Source organism: Thunnus thynnus, chromosome 9 (assembly GCF_963924715.1).
Source record: "Thunnus thynnus chromosome 9, fThuThy2.1, whole genome shotgun sequence".
NCBI classification, from domain to species: domain Eukaryota; kingdom Metazoa; phylum Chordata; class Actinopteri; order Scombriformes; family Scombridae; genus Thunnus; species Thunnus thynnus.
In genome coordinates this window covers 26754700-26774414 of record NC_089525.1, presented here as the reverse complement: position 1 = coordinate 26774414, position 19715 = coordinate 26754700, and the positions used below count along the sequence as shown (strand labels likewise).

At 38.4% G+C, this 19715-nt stretch overlaps 1 protein-coding gene across 3 annotated transcripts in view; it reads right to left on the bottom strand.

Moving 5' to 3' along the window:
- Nucleotides 1-19000, bottom strand: part of gria2b (glutamate receptor, ionotropic, AMPA 2b) — a 56188-nt gene extending 37188 nt beyond the window's left edge. For all 3 annotated transcript variants that reach the window (XM_067599893.1, XM_067599895.1, XM_067599894.1), the window contains exons 1-2: nt 18650-19000; nt 18372-18512 (exon numbers count right to left, since the gene is read on the bottom strand). In XM_067599893.1, coding sequence (XP_067455994.1) covers nt 18372-18512; nt 18650-18734 — 226 coding nt within the window. In that variant the 5' untranslated portion in view covers nt 18735-19000. The remainder of the gene's footprint in view (nt 1-18371; nt 18513-18649) is intronic.
- Between the last annotated feature and the right edge of the window lie 715 nt (nt 19001-19715).

Here is a 19715-nt window from a genome sequence, read left to right as displayed (position 1 = left end):
AGCCTGACGATGTTTTTATGGATGTGTTTAGTCAACTCAAAGTACTTGGTTCAGATAAGGGAAAAATCTCATTTCATGTTGAATTTGAATAAACTAAAACCATAATCTTCCCTTAACCTTAACCAAACATTTTAGTGGCCTAAACTGAACAACGTGGAAAGCATGACGCAAACTCAAAGTCATGCTACATCACTCCCCTTGACGTCTGCACTGTGTAAGGATGTCACATCTCCTGAATTGGAAAAAAAGTGTTGCCAGTGAATGTAATATAAACAACATTATTTCCTCCAAAATTAATTTTGCAAGGTAAATTAGTGACATATTAATGTAGTTTGTAGGGGACAGGGTTAGGAGACTGAATTAGCATGTAAGAGCCACAAAACAAATAAGTGCTTAATAAATTCATGAAAACAGAAAGCTGTGGATAATGTACATTATATTGTACTGATTTTACATAAATCTACAGAATTGTCAGACTTTCCTAATAAAAATAATATTTTTATCACCTATTTCATCCTCAGCAGCAGGTCGCTCACAAGTAAACATCATGTTTTGGCTCTCCTAGGTAATCTCAACACTTTTAAGTCCTTTCACAGTCTTCCTGTCTGTCTTGTACTGCTGCAGGCGAAGCAAATACAGCTCAAGAATGCTTTCCAATAGAGAATCATGCCTGTCTTCCCAGATGCTCTCATAATATCAGATTTTTCCCTCTTTATCATTACGCCTCACAGAAAGAAAATGGTCAGAGATGTTTCTGACTTAAGGCTCTGGACCAGGAACAATTTTGAGACCCTCATCTTTTCTTCCTGTCTCAATCAATGTGCGGTTTAGCCCACAACGGAATTCCCATTCACATAATTTCCAATGGATTTCTTTAGGTTAAAGGACTGTGAAAGACTTGATCATCAGGCTGGAAGCTGCAACACCTAAGGAAAGCAAAATATTTATCAATACCCTGTCAAATGTAAGGAGCATAGGAAGTGTTTTTTAACTTCTAAGAGCTTTGTCTGCAGCCCATAAAGGCACAATGTGGTTTCATCCCCTCTGTCGACTGTTGCCAGGGTTACATATTTCAGCCATGTTCTCTCTACACTGCAGAAAATATTTACCCCGGCATGTAATTTCATGTACTGTTGAGGATTTAAATGTCAGCTTTTTGAACACAACTAAAGAAATCAGCAAAATGAGTTAGTTTGCTTTTTGAAATGCATTTTCAATTATTATTTATATAATATTAATTATAAGACATTTCACAAAATAACTACAGCATGGGGAAATTTTTGTCAAATTTTCTATACTACCACAAACTTACTCCTGAAAATGTCTTCATTAGGAAATTCTTTCACTGGGAAGATAGGCATACATGCAGTGCAGCACCGCAGGCTGTTGCCTGGGTGACAGATCTCAGTCATGCTCTTGAGTGGCCGATAGGAAGACTTCTGGGAGGTGTCACTGTGGGCCAGCGAGGCGCACTAGCAAGTGTTTTTGTCTGCCTTTGAGCAGCCCTTCCGGCAGCTGGTCTCTAGAAGAACAGTACAGCTCAGTTCTTATCAACTTCTGACCCCCCTCCTCCCTTCCCCCATCCTATTTCTCTCTGTCTCTTTCTCTCTTCCTCCGTCTCTCCTTTTGTTCACTGACCTGTTTCCTGGAGGCTTTCTGATGGCCGTGGATGGAGGATGTAGGTTTCACAAGAACGGAGCCTGATGAATGCTCTCTATACTAAACACCCAATGTGTGATCATTGTGCAGCGCCCCCAATGTCCCAGTCGTCATTTCAGCTCTGCCTTTTGTTGTTTTCTATGCACTTTTGAATGCTTTAGCTCTAGCTGAAGGGAGGGGGTGAGGAGCGACTATGTGCAAGCTGTGGAGCAGAGGAAACTGTCTGAACAGCTCATCTGTGCCAGTTATTGACTAAGAAGGACTGCTGGCCACTATAGCAACAACACCCACCACTAACTAAAAACATGCACTTTTGATGATAACATCAAAACATTAAAGGGAACTCCAACGATTTTACACACCAAAGTCAGTTTATTAGTCATGGTGAGCACTACTCAGCTGGTAAAAATTGTTGTATGATTTTGTGGCTCTGGAGGGGAAAAAATAACACCAGGGTTATCTCAGCTTGGAGACCATGTAGCCTACTTTACAACAAACTCTTACAAGATGCCATCCATTTGCATGATGGGAAGTGTAGTATCCAGGATTTTGGGAGATTGACCTGGGGAGTAAAACCTGTTACAGAAGTTTTTCTAATATATAGTCAAATCAATAAACACTGAAACACTCAATACAAAAGCAAAATCCACTGAGACCTAACCATTTACAAAGCGACCTTGCCATAAAGAAGTATAAATTAAAATAGAATTAATTTAATTAATTAATTTTTACGAGTCCCTCAAATTTATGGAAGTGCAATACAATTGTTCTTTTAATTAACAGTAGTGTAGTTTGTGCAACAGCCAGCTGTCTTGATATCATGAAGTCAGGAAAAATCTTCTGCCTCCAAATTTATTTAAACACAGCGACTAAGGGTATGTGTGTGTGTGTGTGTGTGTGTGTGTGTGTGTGTGTGTGTGTGTGTGTGTGTGTGTGTAATTTTGGTCTATTAGCTTGCTGTTCTGCTCAGAGATGAGAAGAGAAGAGAACAGTTTGTCCCCAACTTGCAAGGTTATTTTCAAAGAATTTTGATATTAGACAAAGGCAAAAACAAAAGCTACGGTGGTAGAAATGAGTTCAAAACCATCAAGTTTTTTTTTTCAAGAATAAGCTGCAGGTTAAAAGTGCGAAACAATGTCCTAAAAAGGCAAAACTCTATTCTGTTACAATCAGTTTTGATTCTGTATATATTTGTAAATGAAATGTCATGCTCTCTCTTCTGAGAAAAAAATCAAAACCCACAAGGAAGAAATGTTTATTTCATATTTAATGGTTCTATCACGTTGCCTTCTGGCTGTGCATTGACAAGTCATTAGTAATGTTGAGTGGTTATTCAAGTAGTGGTTATGGTTAAGGTCAGGGTCTCCAGGAAAGTAATGTAAGTCTGTGTAATGTGTGTGTGTGTGTGTGTGTGTGTGTGTGTTTCCGTCAGAGTAAACTGCTAAACAAAACAATTGTGTTGCAATGCCCTATTCTGCCACATGAGATCTGTTTTAAACTGAGAATGTAAGAACAGCGAGCTATTCTGGAAGACATGCTTATAAGCACTACATATTCTATAGAAACACTAGTATTGGTCCAATATGAAATGCTCAAACGTTTGATTATGTAACACCTCATCTTATGAAAAGATTAAACACAATTACAACTAATAGCAGCTCTTTGTAAAGGCTAATTTATACCTTATTCACATAAATTATGCAGTGCTTTGATAAATTTTTAAATATATTTGGTACCTTAAAATCACTGCCTAAGTAGTGTGGTTTTAGTCCTGCATCTTAGATCTGAAGAAAGGGAAGCACTGTGCTGTGTTGTGTGTGTGAACAGGCTCACCAATCCATCCCGCTAAGCACAATATAGAATACTTCAGCCATATTGATTCTGCAAAGCCAGCCCATACATCACATATAGCTACTTTGTTCGCATTTCATCTGCCTCCTGTAATAAAACACATTGTATGTTCACTGACCTTTAGAGGAAATACCAAAGCAGACTTTGTATCTGCAGTTATATGTTGTAATGATCACAGAACCTGCCAGACCAAAATTAGTTAAAAGCACAGCTTCATCGAGCATCTGAGGAGGCAGCTGCCATAGCAACCAGACGCTCAGTATTTGCTGAAGATGAATACGAATCAACTCAGGAAGTGGAGCATACAGTAATACATACTATCCTGTGCTTGATGGCTCCTGTTTGAATATTTTTTTTTATATCACAAGGAAATTGTGAAGACCAAGACCCTTTTGATTTCCTTTTACCCTCTTCACTCTCTTAGTAGAAGAGGATGGTGCCATTTGACCTCCCATCAACGAGAAGTGACCCCTACACTCACAGTTACCTTCAACCTCTCAATACTTCATCATCCGCGTTTGATCCCCGACTCATCCCCTTGTCCATGACCTTTATCTTATCCCTCTGCCCATGACCATCATTTTTACCTCCATTGGACAGTTAATTTCAATAAACTCAATACATTCATTAGTGGTGTGGTTTAGTGAAAATGGCATTGACTTTGGTGAAGAATGTAGTCTTAGTATATGCAGCATTTTACAAAGCTGAAACTATAGCAGCGATCAAACGGCAAAATAGAAATGATTGGAAATAACAGATGATAAAAACAGTGTTTCTGTAAGAGAAGAGACACTCAGAGCAGCAGATTGGTGGGTCTGACATGTTTCTGTTGTTGTACTGTTGGAATTACTGAATTTTATACTGCATTACCAATATACTGAAACTACGATATACTGAAAGTATGAAGACGGCATGTAAATATGCACAAAGTTTTGAGTTTGCAGTAACAGCACAGCATCAACTATATGACTGACCTGACTCTTCCTCGCCCTTCTGCACACCTGTGTTCCCCAATCTGCCTAGTAAACTGGCCCGTTCCCATTCATTCTTTGCCAGATCGTCTTTTGAGCCACGGCCATAAAGTGTTTCAGCCATTTTTTCCTGCCAGTCTGTTCTGCCTGCTGTTGTAACCCCTTTCCTGCCTTCCTGGACTTATGCCACCTTGTCAGCTCCCTTGATTCGTCTGCCTGTTGCCTTCTTGGTTTTTTTGACTACGAATAAAAGCTGAACTTTTTATCTTCTCTGCTTTGTCTGGCAGTTGGGATTTTGGGTCTGTTTTTACCTAGCCATTACACTATTAAATATGGTTACTATATAGTATATACTATACTATATACTACATTATGTTTTACTATACTCTACACTATCTAGGGTAACAGGATATGACACCCTTAAACATTTCTGAATGTCAAAAAAGAGTTGATGAGATGCACACTGACTGTCATTTGTATGAAAAATCCCACTGAGAGGAAGACAGCAACTCCTGAGAGTGGCTTCAGTTTTCATACACAAGTGCTCCCTTGTACTGTTTAAAACAGTTTTGACATTGTGTCTTTGTCAAAGCTTACACACTTTGAATAAGCTAAAGTACAAAATCCCATAGAAAAATATGGAGATTACACAATACTACCACTTCAAAAGGAAGCAAACAAACAGAGCAGTGACCTTCCTCAGGCCACGGTTTTCAACATAAAGTGAGCATTAAAAAGTAAGATTGAGGTTGCAGCTGCAATCATTTCTTGGGCTTTGATGCATTCATCACTATGAGTGATTTTCATGCAAATTTGACTATTTTTGACAAGCACCTTCTGTTATACAGAGGGCTGTTTTATTGTGCAGGCAAAACACAAAACAGAACTTGTTATGTTGACAGAACACTGGACCATGACATACTGGTATTTGCTCATAAATAATCTGTTTGTATGGCTGAAAAGTAAATAACATGTGCTGTAGCCGTGTGTTAAGGTATTAAATGTGATTAGGGTGCTAATGTAGTAGAGTATTGTGAGGATTATGGATTGCTGTACTTTCAATAGCTATTTTCATAACTCTGTTCAGTCAAACTCTCCTTGATTGAGCAATTGCAGCTTAATGTGGTTGGGTTGATGGGTAGAGCCAAGTACCTACAAGGAAGTCTGGATAATGAATCGGCAACATGTTGGTATTGTGATATCTATTGGCAGAATCCTCTTGTCTTGTTATCTTGGTGTTCATGATAAATATCCTCACTTGTCCACGTTGTAATTCTTTCTATTGACATTTCACTGAATTGGAGCATAGATCAAAGTGTAAAAACGACTTAAAAAACTGTATTTCCCCCTGATTCATCTCCTTGATTATCAGAAATTTCTTCTTTATTGAACCACTGTCAGAATCAATCCTTTTCACTATCAGGTGCACACTCAAGAGTTAGAAATAATTACCTTTCTTTAATCAAACTTCCAAGATTAAAAAAAAGCTGCCTTTACTTCTCTCTCTCCTTTATTGCATCCTCTGCTATCATTCTAACAATTACAATAAACTGCATTTATATGAAAGCTATAAATTCAACCTGGTTACAAGCAGTGACAATATGATAAAACTGTAAATCCCTGAGTCTATCATCTGGATTCTTGTTTACAGAGGCAGAATTGTAATAGAATAAAAGGTCAGCATTAAAAGGTATTTCATTGGATATAGCGCTATTACTCTGATTTCCTTCTGGTGAGCAAATGGTGAAATCAGAAAATGTCAGATAATTTATGCAGCGGCCTCCTTTTCCCAGTGTTTCTCCTGCTGTTTTATCACAGCAGGGGGGATCTGGAGCTGCTAAGAGATGTGAGGGTTTTTTTTTCAGTGTCATTTTGAAATGTTTGCTCTGGACTTGACTGCTGCATAACACAGTTGGTCTCAACACCGAACTGAAAAGCTCTAAACTCAGATATGAGCAACCTACTCCTATCCACCGCAGGACCAACAGTCTCCTCTTAAACTTAAGTCTCGCTGTGTTAAAATAGGAGCCGACAGCTGGGAACAGTTTGGAGTTGCCTCTTCCTTGCTGCATCATTACACTCTCTGCCTGTCTGCTGCCTGAGTGTGTATATGGCTGAGTATATGTGTTGTGTGTGTATATATATGTGTCTGTTTCTTTGTCCTCTCTTTCAGACACAGTGTCACACACACACACAGTGCTCTCACCTGCAGGTGCTGACCTAGCTTTTGTGGATGCAGCCGCTGGCCGAAGTCCTATCTCTCTCCCCATCTCATCATGTTTCTCTGTTATTTGTTTTCTTATCTCTTTCTAATTGTTCATTTAATTGTTTTGCCCTGGCACCTATTACATACTCAGCTGTCTTTGTTGTCGATAGCTCTTTGAATTGGTTTTTAGTGTTGGGAATTTGAGCTTGTAAGCATGATGCCACTGGGTACCTCCACTAAACAATTTAAGTAGATCTGCTATAGCTTTTCAACATACACTTTTTGTAGTGTTTTGTTTTAAATTGTTACACAAAACACTACATCATATTGTTTTGTAAGCGATTTGTGATCAGCAAGATTAGGGTCCTTCTCTATAAAATTACCTGATTGTCGATTAGCAGTAGATATCCACAAAGTTCAAAGTCTACTTTTTTTAGATATCCGCCTACAATGGAAATGAATGGAATTTTATTTGTGGTGCGCACAGCTCTGATAACTTGAATTCAACTCTCTCTTTCTCTCTTTGCAGATTCAGTGACCATGTTACTTTGAATAATCCACAGAACATGCCATTAACACTTTTCATCGTGACTGTTTCTTCTATAGAAAGTAGGCAAATGAAATCAAAACTATCAGCATAGTTAAGAAACCACTAGACGTAACTGAGAAAGTAAGAGAAATACCAAGCCACTGATTTGATTGACAGCTGAGCCAGCAAGAGACAACTTAAACACATTTTGGCAATAATTGTAGTTTACGAGCCATGAACAGACAGAGTTTTGTTAGGGGTATAAAAAATAAAGACCACACTATTTAGCTTATAAACTGACCGATCAGGTAAGTTGTTACAGAACAACACGTCTCCCTGCTTGTAGATAAGACAGCAACGTTAGCTAGAAAGCTTGAAGTTCAAAGTCTGTGTTTCTGTTTATGTTTTGTCTCATGCTGTTGTCTCATCACTGTCAGTCAATAATAGAATTGTTACTGTTCATGTAAATGAAATGATTTGATTGGCTAAATGCAAAGAAGTCCTCTTTCTATTCCTGGATGGAGAATCAGTGTTACTAATGACTGGTCAATGCACAGCCAGAAGGCAACGTGATGGAACCATAAAATATGAAATATACATTTCTTCCTTGTGGGTTCTGATTTTTTTCTCAGAAGAGAGCACATGACATTTAATTTACAGATACATACAGAATCAAAACTGTAACAGAACAGAGTTTTGCCTTTTTAGGACATCGATTTGCACTCTAACCTGCAGGTTACTTTTGAAAAAAAACAAACACTTGGTGGTTTTGAACTCATCTCTACCACCTTAGCTCTTCTTTTTGCCTTTGTCTGATTTCGAAATTCTTTGAGAATAACCTTGTAAGCTGGGGATGAACTGTCCTCTTTCCTTTTCATCTCTGAGCAGAACAGCAAGCTTATGACCAAAACTACACAAATACACACACACACACACACACACACACACACAAAACATAAACACATAAGGAGAACATAAAAGCATCCATACACAAGCCTGACACAGAGATACAATGAAACATCCACTGCATAACCACCTGAAAAAAAACATAAAACTGTCCTGTTTCCAATCCCTGAACTCCCTGTAGAGTTCACTGAATTGTTCCCTAACTGACCCATGAGACGGGCAGATCAAAGAAACGGCCCACAGACTGTGGCTTTAACAGGGCTTCACATGTGAAATACCCGGATTCCTTTAATGGAGGCAAACATCACCACAGAGCCAGGCAGCAGGAGAGCAGTTACCTCTCCCTGTGAGAGATCCCGCTCAAACGCTTGAAACCTCAGTCGCTCATTTTTGATGATAATACACTGTTTTCTGAACTGGAGCCTTTTTCAGCTTTTCAACTTTATATTCCCAAAGGGAGCCAGAGGAAACACACAACCGTATGAGACTGAAACACAAAACATAATACAATACAAAAAAACATATGCTAACCCCCAAAACACAAGCTCACATTAAATAATGTACATCAGTAACATAAAATCCAATGTATATCCAGCCATCAACAACCAACCCAAGCTTTCGGTGTGCAGACTATTGTTCTGATTCTGACTCTTCAACATTTGATGATGGTTTGATATGACTTTGTCATCTTCCCAAAATGATATTCTCACTTTGTTGTACCTTTTATTTATTTCTATGATACATTAGCATGAAGTCTATCTATTCTAGGTGGGTTTAAATGAGCTTCAACTAACAATGTGCACCAACAGACTGTAGATCCACCGGGCACACTTTAAAAAAGTTAAAACATCCACAAAACTAACTTTCTGAAACATCAGTACTAAATATCAGACTTTACTCTCAAAGTCTAAAAATTTTTGTTATAGACTAAACATTTTGCATATTATCACTTTAATATTTCATATTATTTTAGCTTTTAATAATTTGATTATGTCCTTAGATATTACATGGCAGTCGTTGCCAGCAATGACTCCCACGCTTGTAATTGTTGCACATTTGACAAATAAAGACCTTGAACTGAATTATAAGCAAAGATAAGCAAAGATAAACACACAAAAATATCACGTTTACCTCACTAAACCAGAATGCAAAGCACCAACAAGTCATGTTGCTGCATGTGTCTTTTTTTACCCGTTTACACACAACTGAAAAATACATATTATGTTTATGCTGTTGGAATCATGCTTTCCATCCACAAGTGCAATTAATTGCTAAATGCAAACAGTTCAGGTTTGTTTTTTGAAGAATGTTGAAAGTAATTTTGGGAAATCAGTAATTAAAGGAGCAGCTAAGAGAATGTGCATCTGAGAAAAGGCTGATCAAAAAGAACAAAATGACCTCTAGAATTCAAAGAACATCTTAAAAGTTTCTTGCATAACAGTGTAAAAGCATCTGTGATGACCCCCTGCTGAGTCATCTGGTGTTGCTGTGTGGTTCACCTGACTCTTTGCTCACCTTGCAGGTGGATCGTTAGGGTAACCTGGTGCACCTGAGGGCTCCGGTGTGTTCCCAGGTTATTTAAGCCTGGCTGCGGTGCAGCTCTGTCTGGTTACTCTCTGGCACTCAGCTGCTGTGGCTGCTGCTCGAGCTCTCCCCCCTCCCTCCTCTTCCCCCTTCCCCCTAGATGCCTTTTTGATTTGGTTATGTTGCTTTTGTTCTTTGACTTTGCTTTTATGCATTGTACAACACTCAAACACACATCTTTCACTCATGCACATTACACTACTGATTATACTGACATCCATACCCTATAGTATAAATGAGGTGTGGTTGTAAATAGTTGTTTAATTTGATTTCATAAATTATCTTGTGTTACTCCTTTATCATGATGTGTCTAATTGTTTGTTGTGGCCGAAGAGTCAGGTCATAACAATATCTAAAGTTAGATTTTTTCTTTAATTTGCAGTCAATGCAGACAGTGTAATATCAGTTTCACAGCTTGCACCCTTTTATGCATTAAAAAAAATCTGTATGATTATTGGAAATGCAACTGACAAGCCAACAGCTGCTGAGATGTGTTGGCTACAATCCAGATGAGACCTTTGTTTAAGCGGGCAGACCATCAGGGAACATGTCCTTAAAGGAGTACAATAGCATTGTCTGCAAAACAGACAGCGCTTAGCAGCACTGCTGACAATATAAAGAAATGTTTCAAGTGGATCAAAGCTCTAAATGAAGTGGACAAAGTGAAAGCTGATTAAGACACAGGGCTGAAGAAAAGAGCAAACATGCAAGGAAATGTATTGATCAACTCTCTGTGTTGCTTATAATGAAGTGTTTGGAGGGATGACACTATAGGTTTTACAGAGATACCTTCTTTAAGAAAAGGTTTAGAGTAGAGTAAATGAGAAAACAGTTGAGGTGAGTCAAAAATGCACAGAATGAGAGAAAGGATAAATTTAGCTTTTTAATTAAAAAATCCCCAAATCATCACGTGGCATGTACTGTATAATGCTGAACAGTCAGCTGTCAGTTCTCCCTGTACCATGTGTCTGTACACAGGTTTATAAAATGTGGTTGTATATCTGCATACATTTATTTTAGTGAGGTATTAATAATTGAGTATATTTTGTTATGATATACACAACAGCTAAACAGCTAGTATCAAAAAACAGGCCCACCAAGATTATTTCCCCTGCTCTTATCCACCTTTAGCTTGAGTCATCCTGCCCCTTTTAAAGGACACAGCCGGCCTGAAGACAGTTGCTCTTACATTTACATTACATTTACATTTTGCTCAGCGAGACATAACATTACAACAACAGAAAGTACAGGGACGCGTCTGTCTGTTCACTGCTTTCTTGCTCTGCTTATCACACTGTAAAGGCGTTTTTTCGCTCTGCCCTGTCATTTTCATTCATCACTCCCTATTTCTTTATCTTTCCCTTTCTCTCTCTCTCCCTTACACACACATACAAACACACACAAATCCTAATAAGTTTGACAAGAACACCCTGTAAGACCAGACAACGCAAGCGGATCAAATCTTAATCACCACGATGATGGGAAGGACAGATTTCCCTCTATGCATGCTAATGAGCATCCGACTTCAGCAGAAAAGGTTACTCAGTGAATTAAAAAAGAGAATTCCACCCAATCCTAATTAACTGAACTTCAAGTTGACTCGACATATATTTGAATGTCAGCGCCTTATAGACGTGTTTTTGTAAATTGCTCAGTGAAGCCTCAGTGAAAATTCAGTTTTCATGTCATGTTGTTCCTGTTAAAATGACCATACTTGTTAACCTTTATTTCACTGTCTATAGAAAAAGAAATAAATGATTTAATACATTATTGTCCTTTTTGCGGTTATAAATTTAACTTAAAATTAAAATTAATATTTTCTGAGCTGAAGCCCAAATGACTTCAGTGTTATAAATATGACCATTTGTACATGTTATGTGTGTATGTTATATGCGCTACTGCATTTATGAGAGGACATTGTGCCCACTCAACTGAATACATCCGCAAAGGTTGGATGCGGTTGTGAAATAATGCTGTGCACCATAGCAGTGATAAATCCCAGATGCCAAAGACAGCTGATCTATAATCATTCTGGCAGCCCTGCATCTCCATGACACACTGCCTGACTCTTATGATAGATATTGCCTCTGCCACAGCAACACCTCACTCTGAAACCTGACAGAGTCCCATATTGAAACAGTGAAGGTAAACGGTGTTGTTGGTGTTGATGTTGTTGTCTGTTGCCAAGGATAAGGCCTCGGTTACTTATTTTTAGGATAAGGCTCTGTGATCTGAGGAGACAATCTCTGATTCTTTATTTGACAACCAAAGATGTGCAAAAAAAATTCTTCTTCTGTGCAGAGACACACAGTACCGGTACCTTAGACGGAGAAAATGTGAATAAATAAAACAGAAATATATAAATGGATTCATTAATTAATCCCAGTACCAGGGAAAACAAGATACTTGTTCTGAAGGCCGTTTTCTATGCTGCATGCTTGCTCAGCTAAAGGATGGGACCCTCCATCTGGCAATGAAAGCCTATTAGGTGACTCCTTATTGCATCATCCCTCTCTCATTCAGTACTAGGTAGGTAAAATCCAAGCAGATGTGATAAATGACTGTATTTTACATTCCATATATAATATTAACCAGAGCAATAAATAACAGTAAAAGTCAGCTCTGATTCCAAATGCAGCAAATGAGAGCTTAAAACAGCTATCCACTGAAAAGCCATGTGCCCTGTACTGAATTTTAGCCTTCCGATGTTAAATGGAATTTATCATCAACTTGGGAAAAAAATGCCAATACTCCTAAAAACAACAAAAAAACCATAATCAGATAAAATAAAAACAAATAAAAATGAAGGAAAAAGTTCCATTTGACATTTGGTAGTATGACAAAAATAATCCTAATTTATGGTCCATATATTAGCTTTTTTTTCTCCTGGAACTTTCAGCCACATCTCTCAGTATTCATCAGTGAATGGAGCTGACTGAGTTGAGTGCATGTGAAGTTCACCTGATCAGTTCAGTTCAGGTCACCTGATGACAACTGAGTGAACTCATTTACGAATGGGCTGATGAGGACCATGAGACACAGTTAAAAGCTTCATAAAAAAAACTTGAAATGGACTTTGAGTTAAATAAATTAAACCAATTTGCAATTGTTTGATTTGTTCAATGTATAACTCAGCTGTAAAAGTCAAAATTAATTAGTTGAGGTCATCTTTGGATTGTGTCATTGAAATAGTTGTTAGGTTTTTGCTGTGAAATGCATTTTTAAAGCCAAACCACCCTGATTCTCTTGAGGTCAGGGGGGAAATAAACACAAGCCACCTGTCAGATTCTGTTAAGTTTAGCGTTGCCTTTCTACTCAATGAATAATCTTTGTAAGATCATATTCTGGTTTTAAAATGTGGTCTGTGTAGCTGGTGAAATTCAAGATGTACTAGCTTCTAATAGCAGAGGACATAAAAGTTTGCTTCCTACCACGCTTGGAGCAAAAATGCCATTTGAGCCACCTGCCTTAGAGGCAATAAGCAACTAAGTCACTGGATACGAGACAGGAGGCAACTTCCAGCTGAGAGCCTCCGAATCATGCTGTAACTGACGCTATCTCAGTCTTGTGTTTTTTGAGGACAGAGGGAAGAGGGCTTGGTTGGGGGCTGTATTCAGGGCAAGCAGAGATCCACAGAGGGTTCTTTAGCCTCATTTTCTGACCGACCAGCTCCCAGGCCTATTTAATATTTCACAGCTCCCTCTGAAATGGAGGAGAATGCACTTAATTAAGTGTGAACAATAAATTGGCCATAACCAATGCTCTGCTGCGCATATATGGTCAGTTTCGGCTTTTGATCATTCAGCAAAGTCCCTGAATGCATATGTCCCTGAGATGCCGTGTGCATGTAGATGCATGAAATTACAGTATGACGTGATTCAACCATGACAAACTAGAACTTTGAAGTGTTAAATCGCCGGCCGGCTGTCAGTGACCTCAAACTGCTCTGCTGGTCTCGGAGGAGGAAGAGAGGTTTACTTTGCAAGAGGTGGGTGTCAAAAATAAAAACATAGGAGCATACTTTAGCAGAATATAAAGTATAATTTGGTAGGCAAACACACACGAGCACACACATTTGTGTATATGGAGATGTAATGAGAAACCTTTTTATGGAGAATATCCCTGTATTAAAGGAAAATCCATATAACCCTATACTCTACTGGTGTAAATTGCTTGAAGGTTTCCTTTGTTATCCATATATATGCCTTTCAATAATCCCCCGCTGCAGTTGTGTGGGTGGTTCGTCTAATTGTAGAGATGAGAGAGAACCGTAGAGATGATGATGATGCTGTGATATGTGTCTCAGTTGTTCAAAAAAACAAAAAGCTGTGAAAGACATATATAAAAGTCATATTTTGCACCACTAATGAAAAAGAGACTCATTAATGGACAAAATGTAGGGCTTTTGAAAGGAATCCTCACTCTTTTTTAATGGAAATCCTGATTCTGTTTTACAGCTGAAATATTAACTCCTATTAACCTCTAATGTATCTGTACACCAAAATTAAACTGGGGCTGCAAGTAATTATTTTTCTTTGTCTATCAATCTGGCAATTGTTTCCTCTATTCATTTTATATGTGAAATGTCAGAAAATAGTGAAAAATGCAAATCACAACTTTCCAGAGCCCAAGATGACGTCTTCAAATGTAGTGTTTTGTCCAACTAACAGTCTACAATCCTAAGAAAATCACTTAACAATCATATGAAACAGAAAAGTGCAGTAAATATTCACTTTTTAGAAGCTGGAGCCAGCAAATGTTTAGCTTTTTGGTTTGAAAAGTGACTCAAAATTATAATTGGATTATCAAAATAGTTGCAAATTTGTTTTCTTTTTACCAACTTCTTGATTAATTGACTAATTGTTTCAGCTCTAATTCAAATATGAGCCACAATGTCTACAGTGACAGGTACAGAAAAGGTTTTTTATAAGAGGATGTTATATCAAATGCATTCATTTGCAACCCTAACATAATCATTGTTAACTGACTACTACTAATCTATAAAGCATTAATAAATGATTTATCAAACGGCAATGAGTCGTTATTTAGGGCTTATAAACCCTTAACAAGGTATTCTCTATTTCAAAGTTGAAAAACACAACACCAGAGAATAAAATTACAGAAGTTCAACATATATCATGAATGTCTGTTATTTTTAACTGCCGAGAAGTTTTTAGGGTGTATAAGTCATTTAAGCACATGTGGTCTCAGAGGTGGCTGTATTCTAGGAAGATGGAAGAAGATTTCTATACATTTATAGCTCTGGGTGGACAGCAGGACCATAAAACAGCACACGCATACACATACACATACATACACACAGTCACAATGACTCCCCCCGGTCTTGGCAGCAGATGCAGGCCTGTCCAGATGAACTGTTATTGATGGAGGAATGTATCATTCTCCCTCCCACTGTCTCTGACACACTGCATTGATGAAGTATGCTGCTGTACAGGCCAAGTACAACCAGAGTACGATACATCTAGAGTGCACAGATCCATATGTTCTGTTTCTCATCCCATAATAGGAGAAAAAAAATAAACTGGCAAGGAAACAAAAAAGCAATATACTCTTTCAGACCAATAATGTAAGTAAAATATAGTACAATTAACTAAATTATGATATAAGTCAGCAGATATGTGATAAAAAAAAATCTTCAACAAGTATTCCATGCCAAATTTTGGTACTTAAATGCTTTCATTGCTGATGCAGACACAGTTTAATCAGGACTCAGCTGTCCTTATTCATAACTGGCCAAAATACCAACTTCTTCCCTTTCTTAGGATGTAAAAGTGGGAGGGTAAATCTGTCTCTCAGTTCCTGTAGTCAACTTCAGTCAAATTGCAACATTTTCTCCCATGTTTCCCTCTCAGTATTAATGACAAATATGCTACCACTGGATCCAAAATGGAAGCTCACACCTTCATAAAGCCTGCAGTTACAATGTTTTAGCTCTCAATGTTCGACGTCAGCTTCGATATCTTTTTCCTTTTGTTCTCTACTGCGAGCTGTCTCAAAAAATGCATTTTAACAGAAAACAGAATAGTGGTGTTAATGTACTACAATTAGAGATGGAGGTGGACTGTGAGGCAGACTGCCATCTACTGGCTTAAAAGCAAAACCCCCCCACCCCTCCCCCACTCTACCTTACCCCAACCACCCTCACCCTTCTTACTGTTAACTCCCACTCAAGTTGTTCATTAGAAGAGATAGATAGGGTTCCTACACACACATTTTGGAAACACCAGAGATATGCACGTACACACTGACAGCCTGGGTGTCGTGTTAAAGGACAAAAAGAGAAAACCTCTTTTAGCTGCTGCCTCACAAATCAAGTCTTCTGTCACTGAACAGTTTGAACCCATTCATCCATCTGTCCTTTTTCTGTACCCACTTATTCCTACTCAGGGTTATCAGTGACTGTCTGCAGGTTTCAGTGATTCAGTGTTTTAATGTTAGACCAAAAATAACTGAGCTGAAGCTATTGTTGTTCAAGTGGTGGTGAACCAGAACCACATATTGTCATCCCACCGGTCTAAAACACCACACGTCAACTACTTAGCATAAGGCAGTTGCTCCATTCAGTACATTTACATGCACATTATAATAAAAATATTCTGCTTAAGCAAATAAGTATCACATATTTCAATGATTGCAGTGTCCTGATTTTACCAAAAAAATTATGAATCTACCTGATTTGTTTAGTGATCAGGTTAATTTCTAGATGAATATGTTGTTATCAACAGTAACAATGCCATGAGTGAATAAAGGGATTTTGTTAGTGTTTAATTACATCTTCCAGCACTGCTCCGTGTTACTGTTTGTGTTTACCTCATGCATTCTTACATCAGGTTCCCTCCCTGACCTTTCAGGGCATGCACAGAATCAAACCACATAATGAAATCAGGAGGTGTTTATGTGCCACAGTCATTTCAAACACTGACTTGAAAGTTTGTTTCAAAAATCTGTTAATCGGGTTATAAAATATTTCAATGTTTATCTTAATATGATTGAGATAACCAAGTTAAGGTATTTGTAATCAACTTTTTCAAAGGTTTTGACATAATCTAGTTAACCCTATTAGCAGAAGCAAATTAGAAGCCAGTTGGACCAAAATGGCATAATTAGAGGAAGCAGAGACAGAAAAAATGGGATGAATTTTTTTTAAAGTGATGCTGTAGGTCTATTATTATTATTATTATCATCTTGAATGTGTGAGACACATTTAAAAACAGGTCCGCTAATATTGCCTTTTGTGTGAATAAGATAAGATCATAAGATACGTCACTTTAGGTTAACGGTAGGAATAATAGACAACATTTCCGGAGACATTTCCTATAAATTCTCAAGTCGAACAATTTAGTGGAAAATCAGAAGATATGGTCTTATTTTCGTGACAAAGTGACAAATATTTGTATGTCGAACATCGACATGTCTCTCGCTTTGATCTGTCGGATGCAGTGAGGCTCTCCGAGCAGGAAGCTTTTATATGGTAATGAAATCGATTGGACCGATGCGCGCACCAATCAGAAGCGTTTGATTTATGTTTAAGGGACTGTTGAGAGGAGTAGTCGCTTGGCAACCGCCTAATGAATTGTGCGAGCTATTAAAAATAGCGACCATAAAAAACCTGTTTGCTGCCTCTTGTTGCAACAATTTCAAAGAAAATCTTGAGCAGCTCGGCTCTACTTGAAGAAAGAAAGGCTAATTGAATCAGATTTTCACTGAACTCAGTTTACATCAGTTGTTTGAGAAACGGTGTATGAAGTGATGTTAGAGTTGGATGTGAGGCAGCTTTTCATTAGATTGGAGAGTCGTGATTATGGTTTGATCATAAGCCATTTCTCTGTATTTTCCCATGGGAGTGCCAATTATTTTAAGGGCCTTGGCTGTTAATTAATCATACCCTATTAGTCCTTAATACATGTTAAAGCGTCGCCCAGTGACGCTCAGTGTAAATCTATGTATGGCTGTCTTACAGGCACCAACGATGGATGAACACCGCTCCTTCTGAGCTGAGAAAAGACGTGACATCGACACACACACTGCAAAAAATGTCCATCTCAGCAAGTCTTATCTCTTTTTTTTTTCTTCTCGAAACGACAGAAGAATGCAGTCAATGTGGCGAGATCGCTTTTATCCTTTTGTTTCAAGATTTGTTTTCTTTTTTTTTTTTTAACAAGGAAGAAAATAATCACATCACTTAATTGGTAGACTATAAGGAAACAGGTAATGTTCATCGGAATCAAGTACAATTGTTATCTCACCACACTCGTTTTTCGAGTTATTAGACAAAATAATTCGTTTTAAAAGTGGTGGATGAAAAGAAGGGGTAACATCGATAATTTTGCAGTGTAGCCGTGTTTGATCTCTGAATCTGATGGAATGGGAAGGGAAAATGGGAAGGATGTGATTGACTGTTACTGTGGAAACCAACTTTCCCCTGCCTACACGATGCTCGTTCATCTTCAACTACCCAGCTCCCAGCCGTGATATGTTTGCTGACGGAATATAGATTAGACAGCTTAGATGATCTCCATCTCAATCAAAATAACTGATACGATTATCCGAACACATCCAAACGCACAACACACGTAGTGACATTTCATTGATGACATGCAAAACTGTTTTAAAAAAATGGGGGGATTATATATTGGTCACTTACAACAATTGGTGACAGCGAAACTGTTTGCCACTTCCAGATTGTCAATGTGAGGCGTCAATCTGAATTCCGAGGTGCCAAATTGAACCATTCCTATCCGAAATGCGCTGTACTCTTGATCCGCGCCCCTTGGAAAGAGTCCCCCTGAAAGAGACATAACATTATCAGTCACCCTTGTACAGTTTGACGCATTTGCAAACAATTTTCCTCATCATTTTACGCACAAAGTCGCTGATTTTATCCAGTTCGTTTTTTTTTTCTTTGAACTAATGGATACCCACCAATTTGAACACTGGGCGAGCCTCCAAGCGCGCATCCCCATAAAACCAGAAGGAATGAAATGGATAAATTCACTATCTTTTCCATGTCCACAGGTTAAGTGTCCACATCCACCAGGGGAGTCTGATATTCCTCGTTGTCTAAGGAGATGTTAGATCCAACACATATTGAAGACTTTCAGCCTTGGAGAAAAAAAATCAGCAGCAAAGGAGCGTTTTTTTTGCAGGTGGCTAGCACTGAAAGGACAGCGGCAGTAAAGGAATGGTACCCTGCAATGTAGGTCTGCTGTCTCTGCTTCCGCTCCTCCTCGTCGCTCCCCTCCTGCCGGCAGCTGATACCTCCTCTAAACGCACAGGGACACTGCGCGTCTCCGCTCGGCGCGCCGGAGACCCTTTCAGCATCACACCCACAAGTGATGAATGTTAATGAGATGGCGGACAGAGACGAAAAGAGCCGAGCGTCAACAACTTGATGACAAGAGTGCACACTTCACTTCGAGCTGCAATGGAAACAAAACCTCTAGTTTGAATCATATATTTGCTTTGTTTTTCGCTTTGCTTTACGCGCTATAATGAGCTGACACCCGTGAAGGCTGTTGACTCATAACATCTTAGAGCCATCAAATGTTTGCAGTTGGTTCATATTTTAATAACTGTCCACATGAAGAACCTCCAATGCATGTAAAGTTTCCTTATCAGAGTCACAGACAGATATGCCAGAAGGTCAATCTGTTTTTTTGTCAAAGCTCAATGGTCAAAAGGTTTTCCAACCCAACACCAAGAGCTTCATTTGGATTGACTTCTCATCTTACCCACCAAACTATTTAACTGTTAACTCCTTGTTAACCCATATAAGTCAATTAAGTTCAATTCAATAAACAGACAAGAATTTGAGAGGAGTATCAATTTCAAATTTTTACATTTAATATTTGTGTTTTGTTGACTCTGACTTTACTTCCTTGTTGTTTGGGGTCACACAGGCCTCACTGCTGTAAATAAAAAAAAATAACACTTTCTTCCCCTTTAAATATGTCTTTATTTCCTGACTTTATTAAAACCAGTGTGTAGA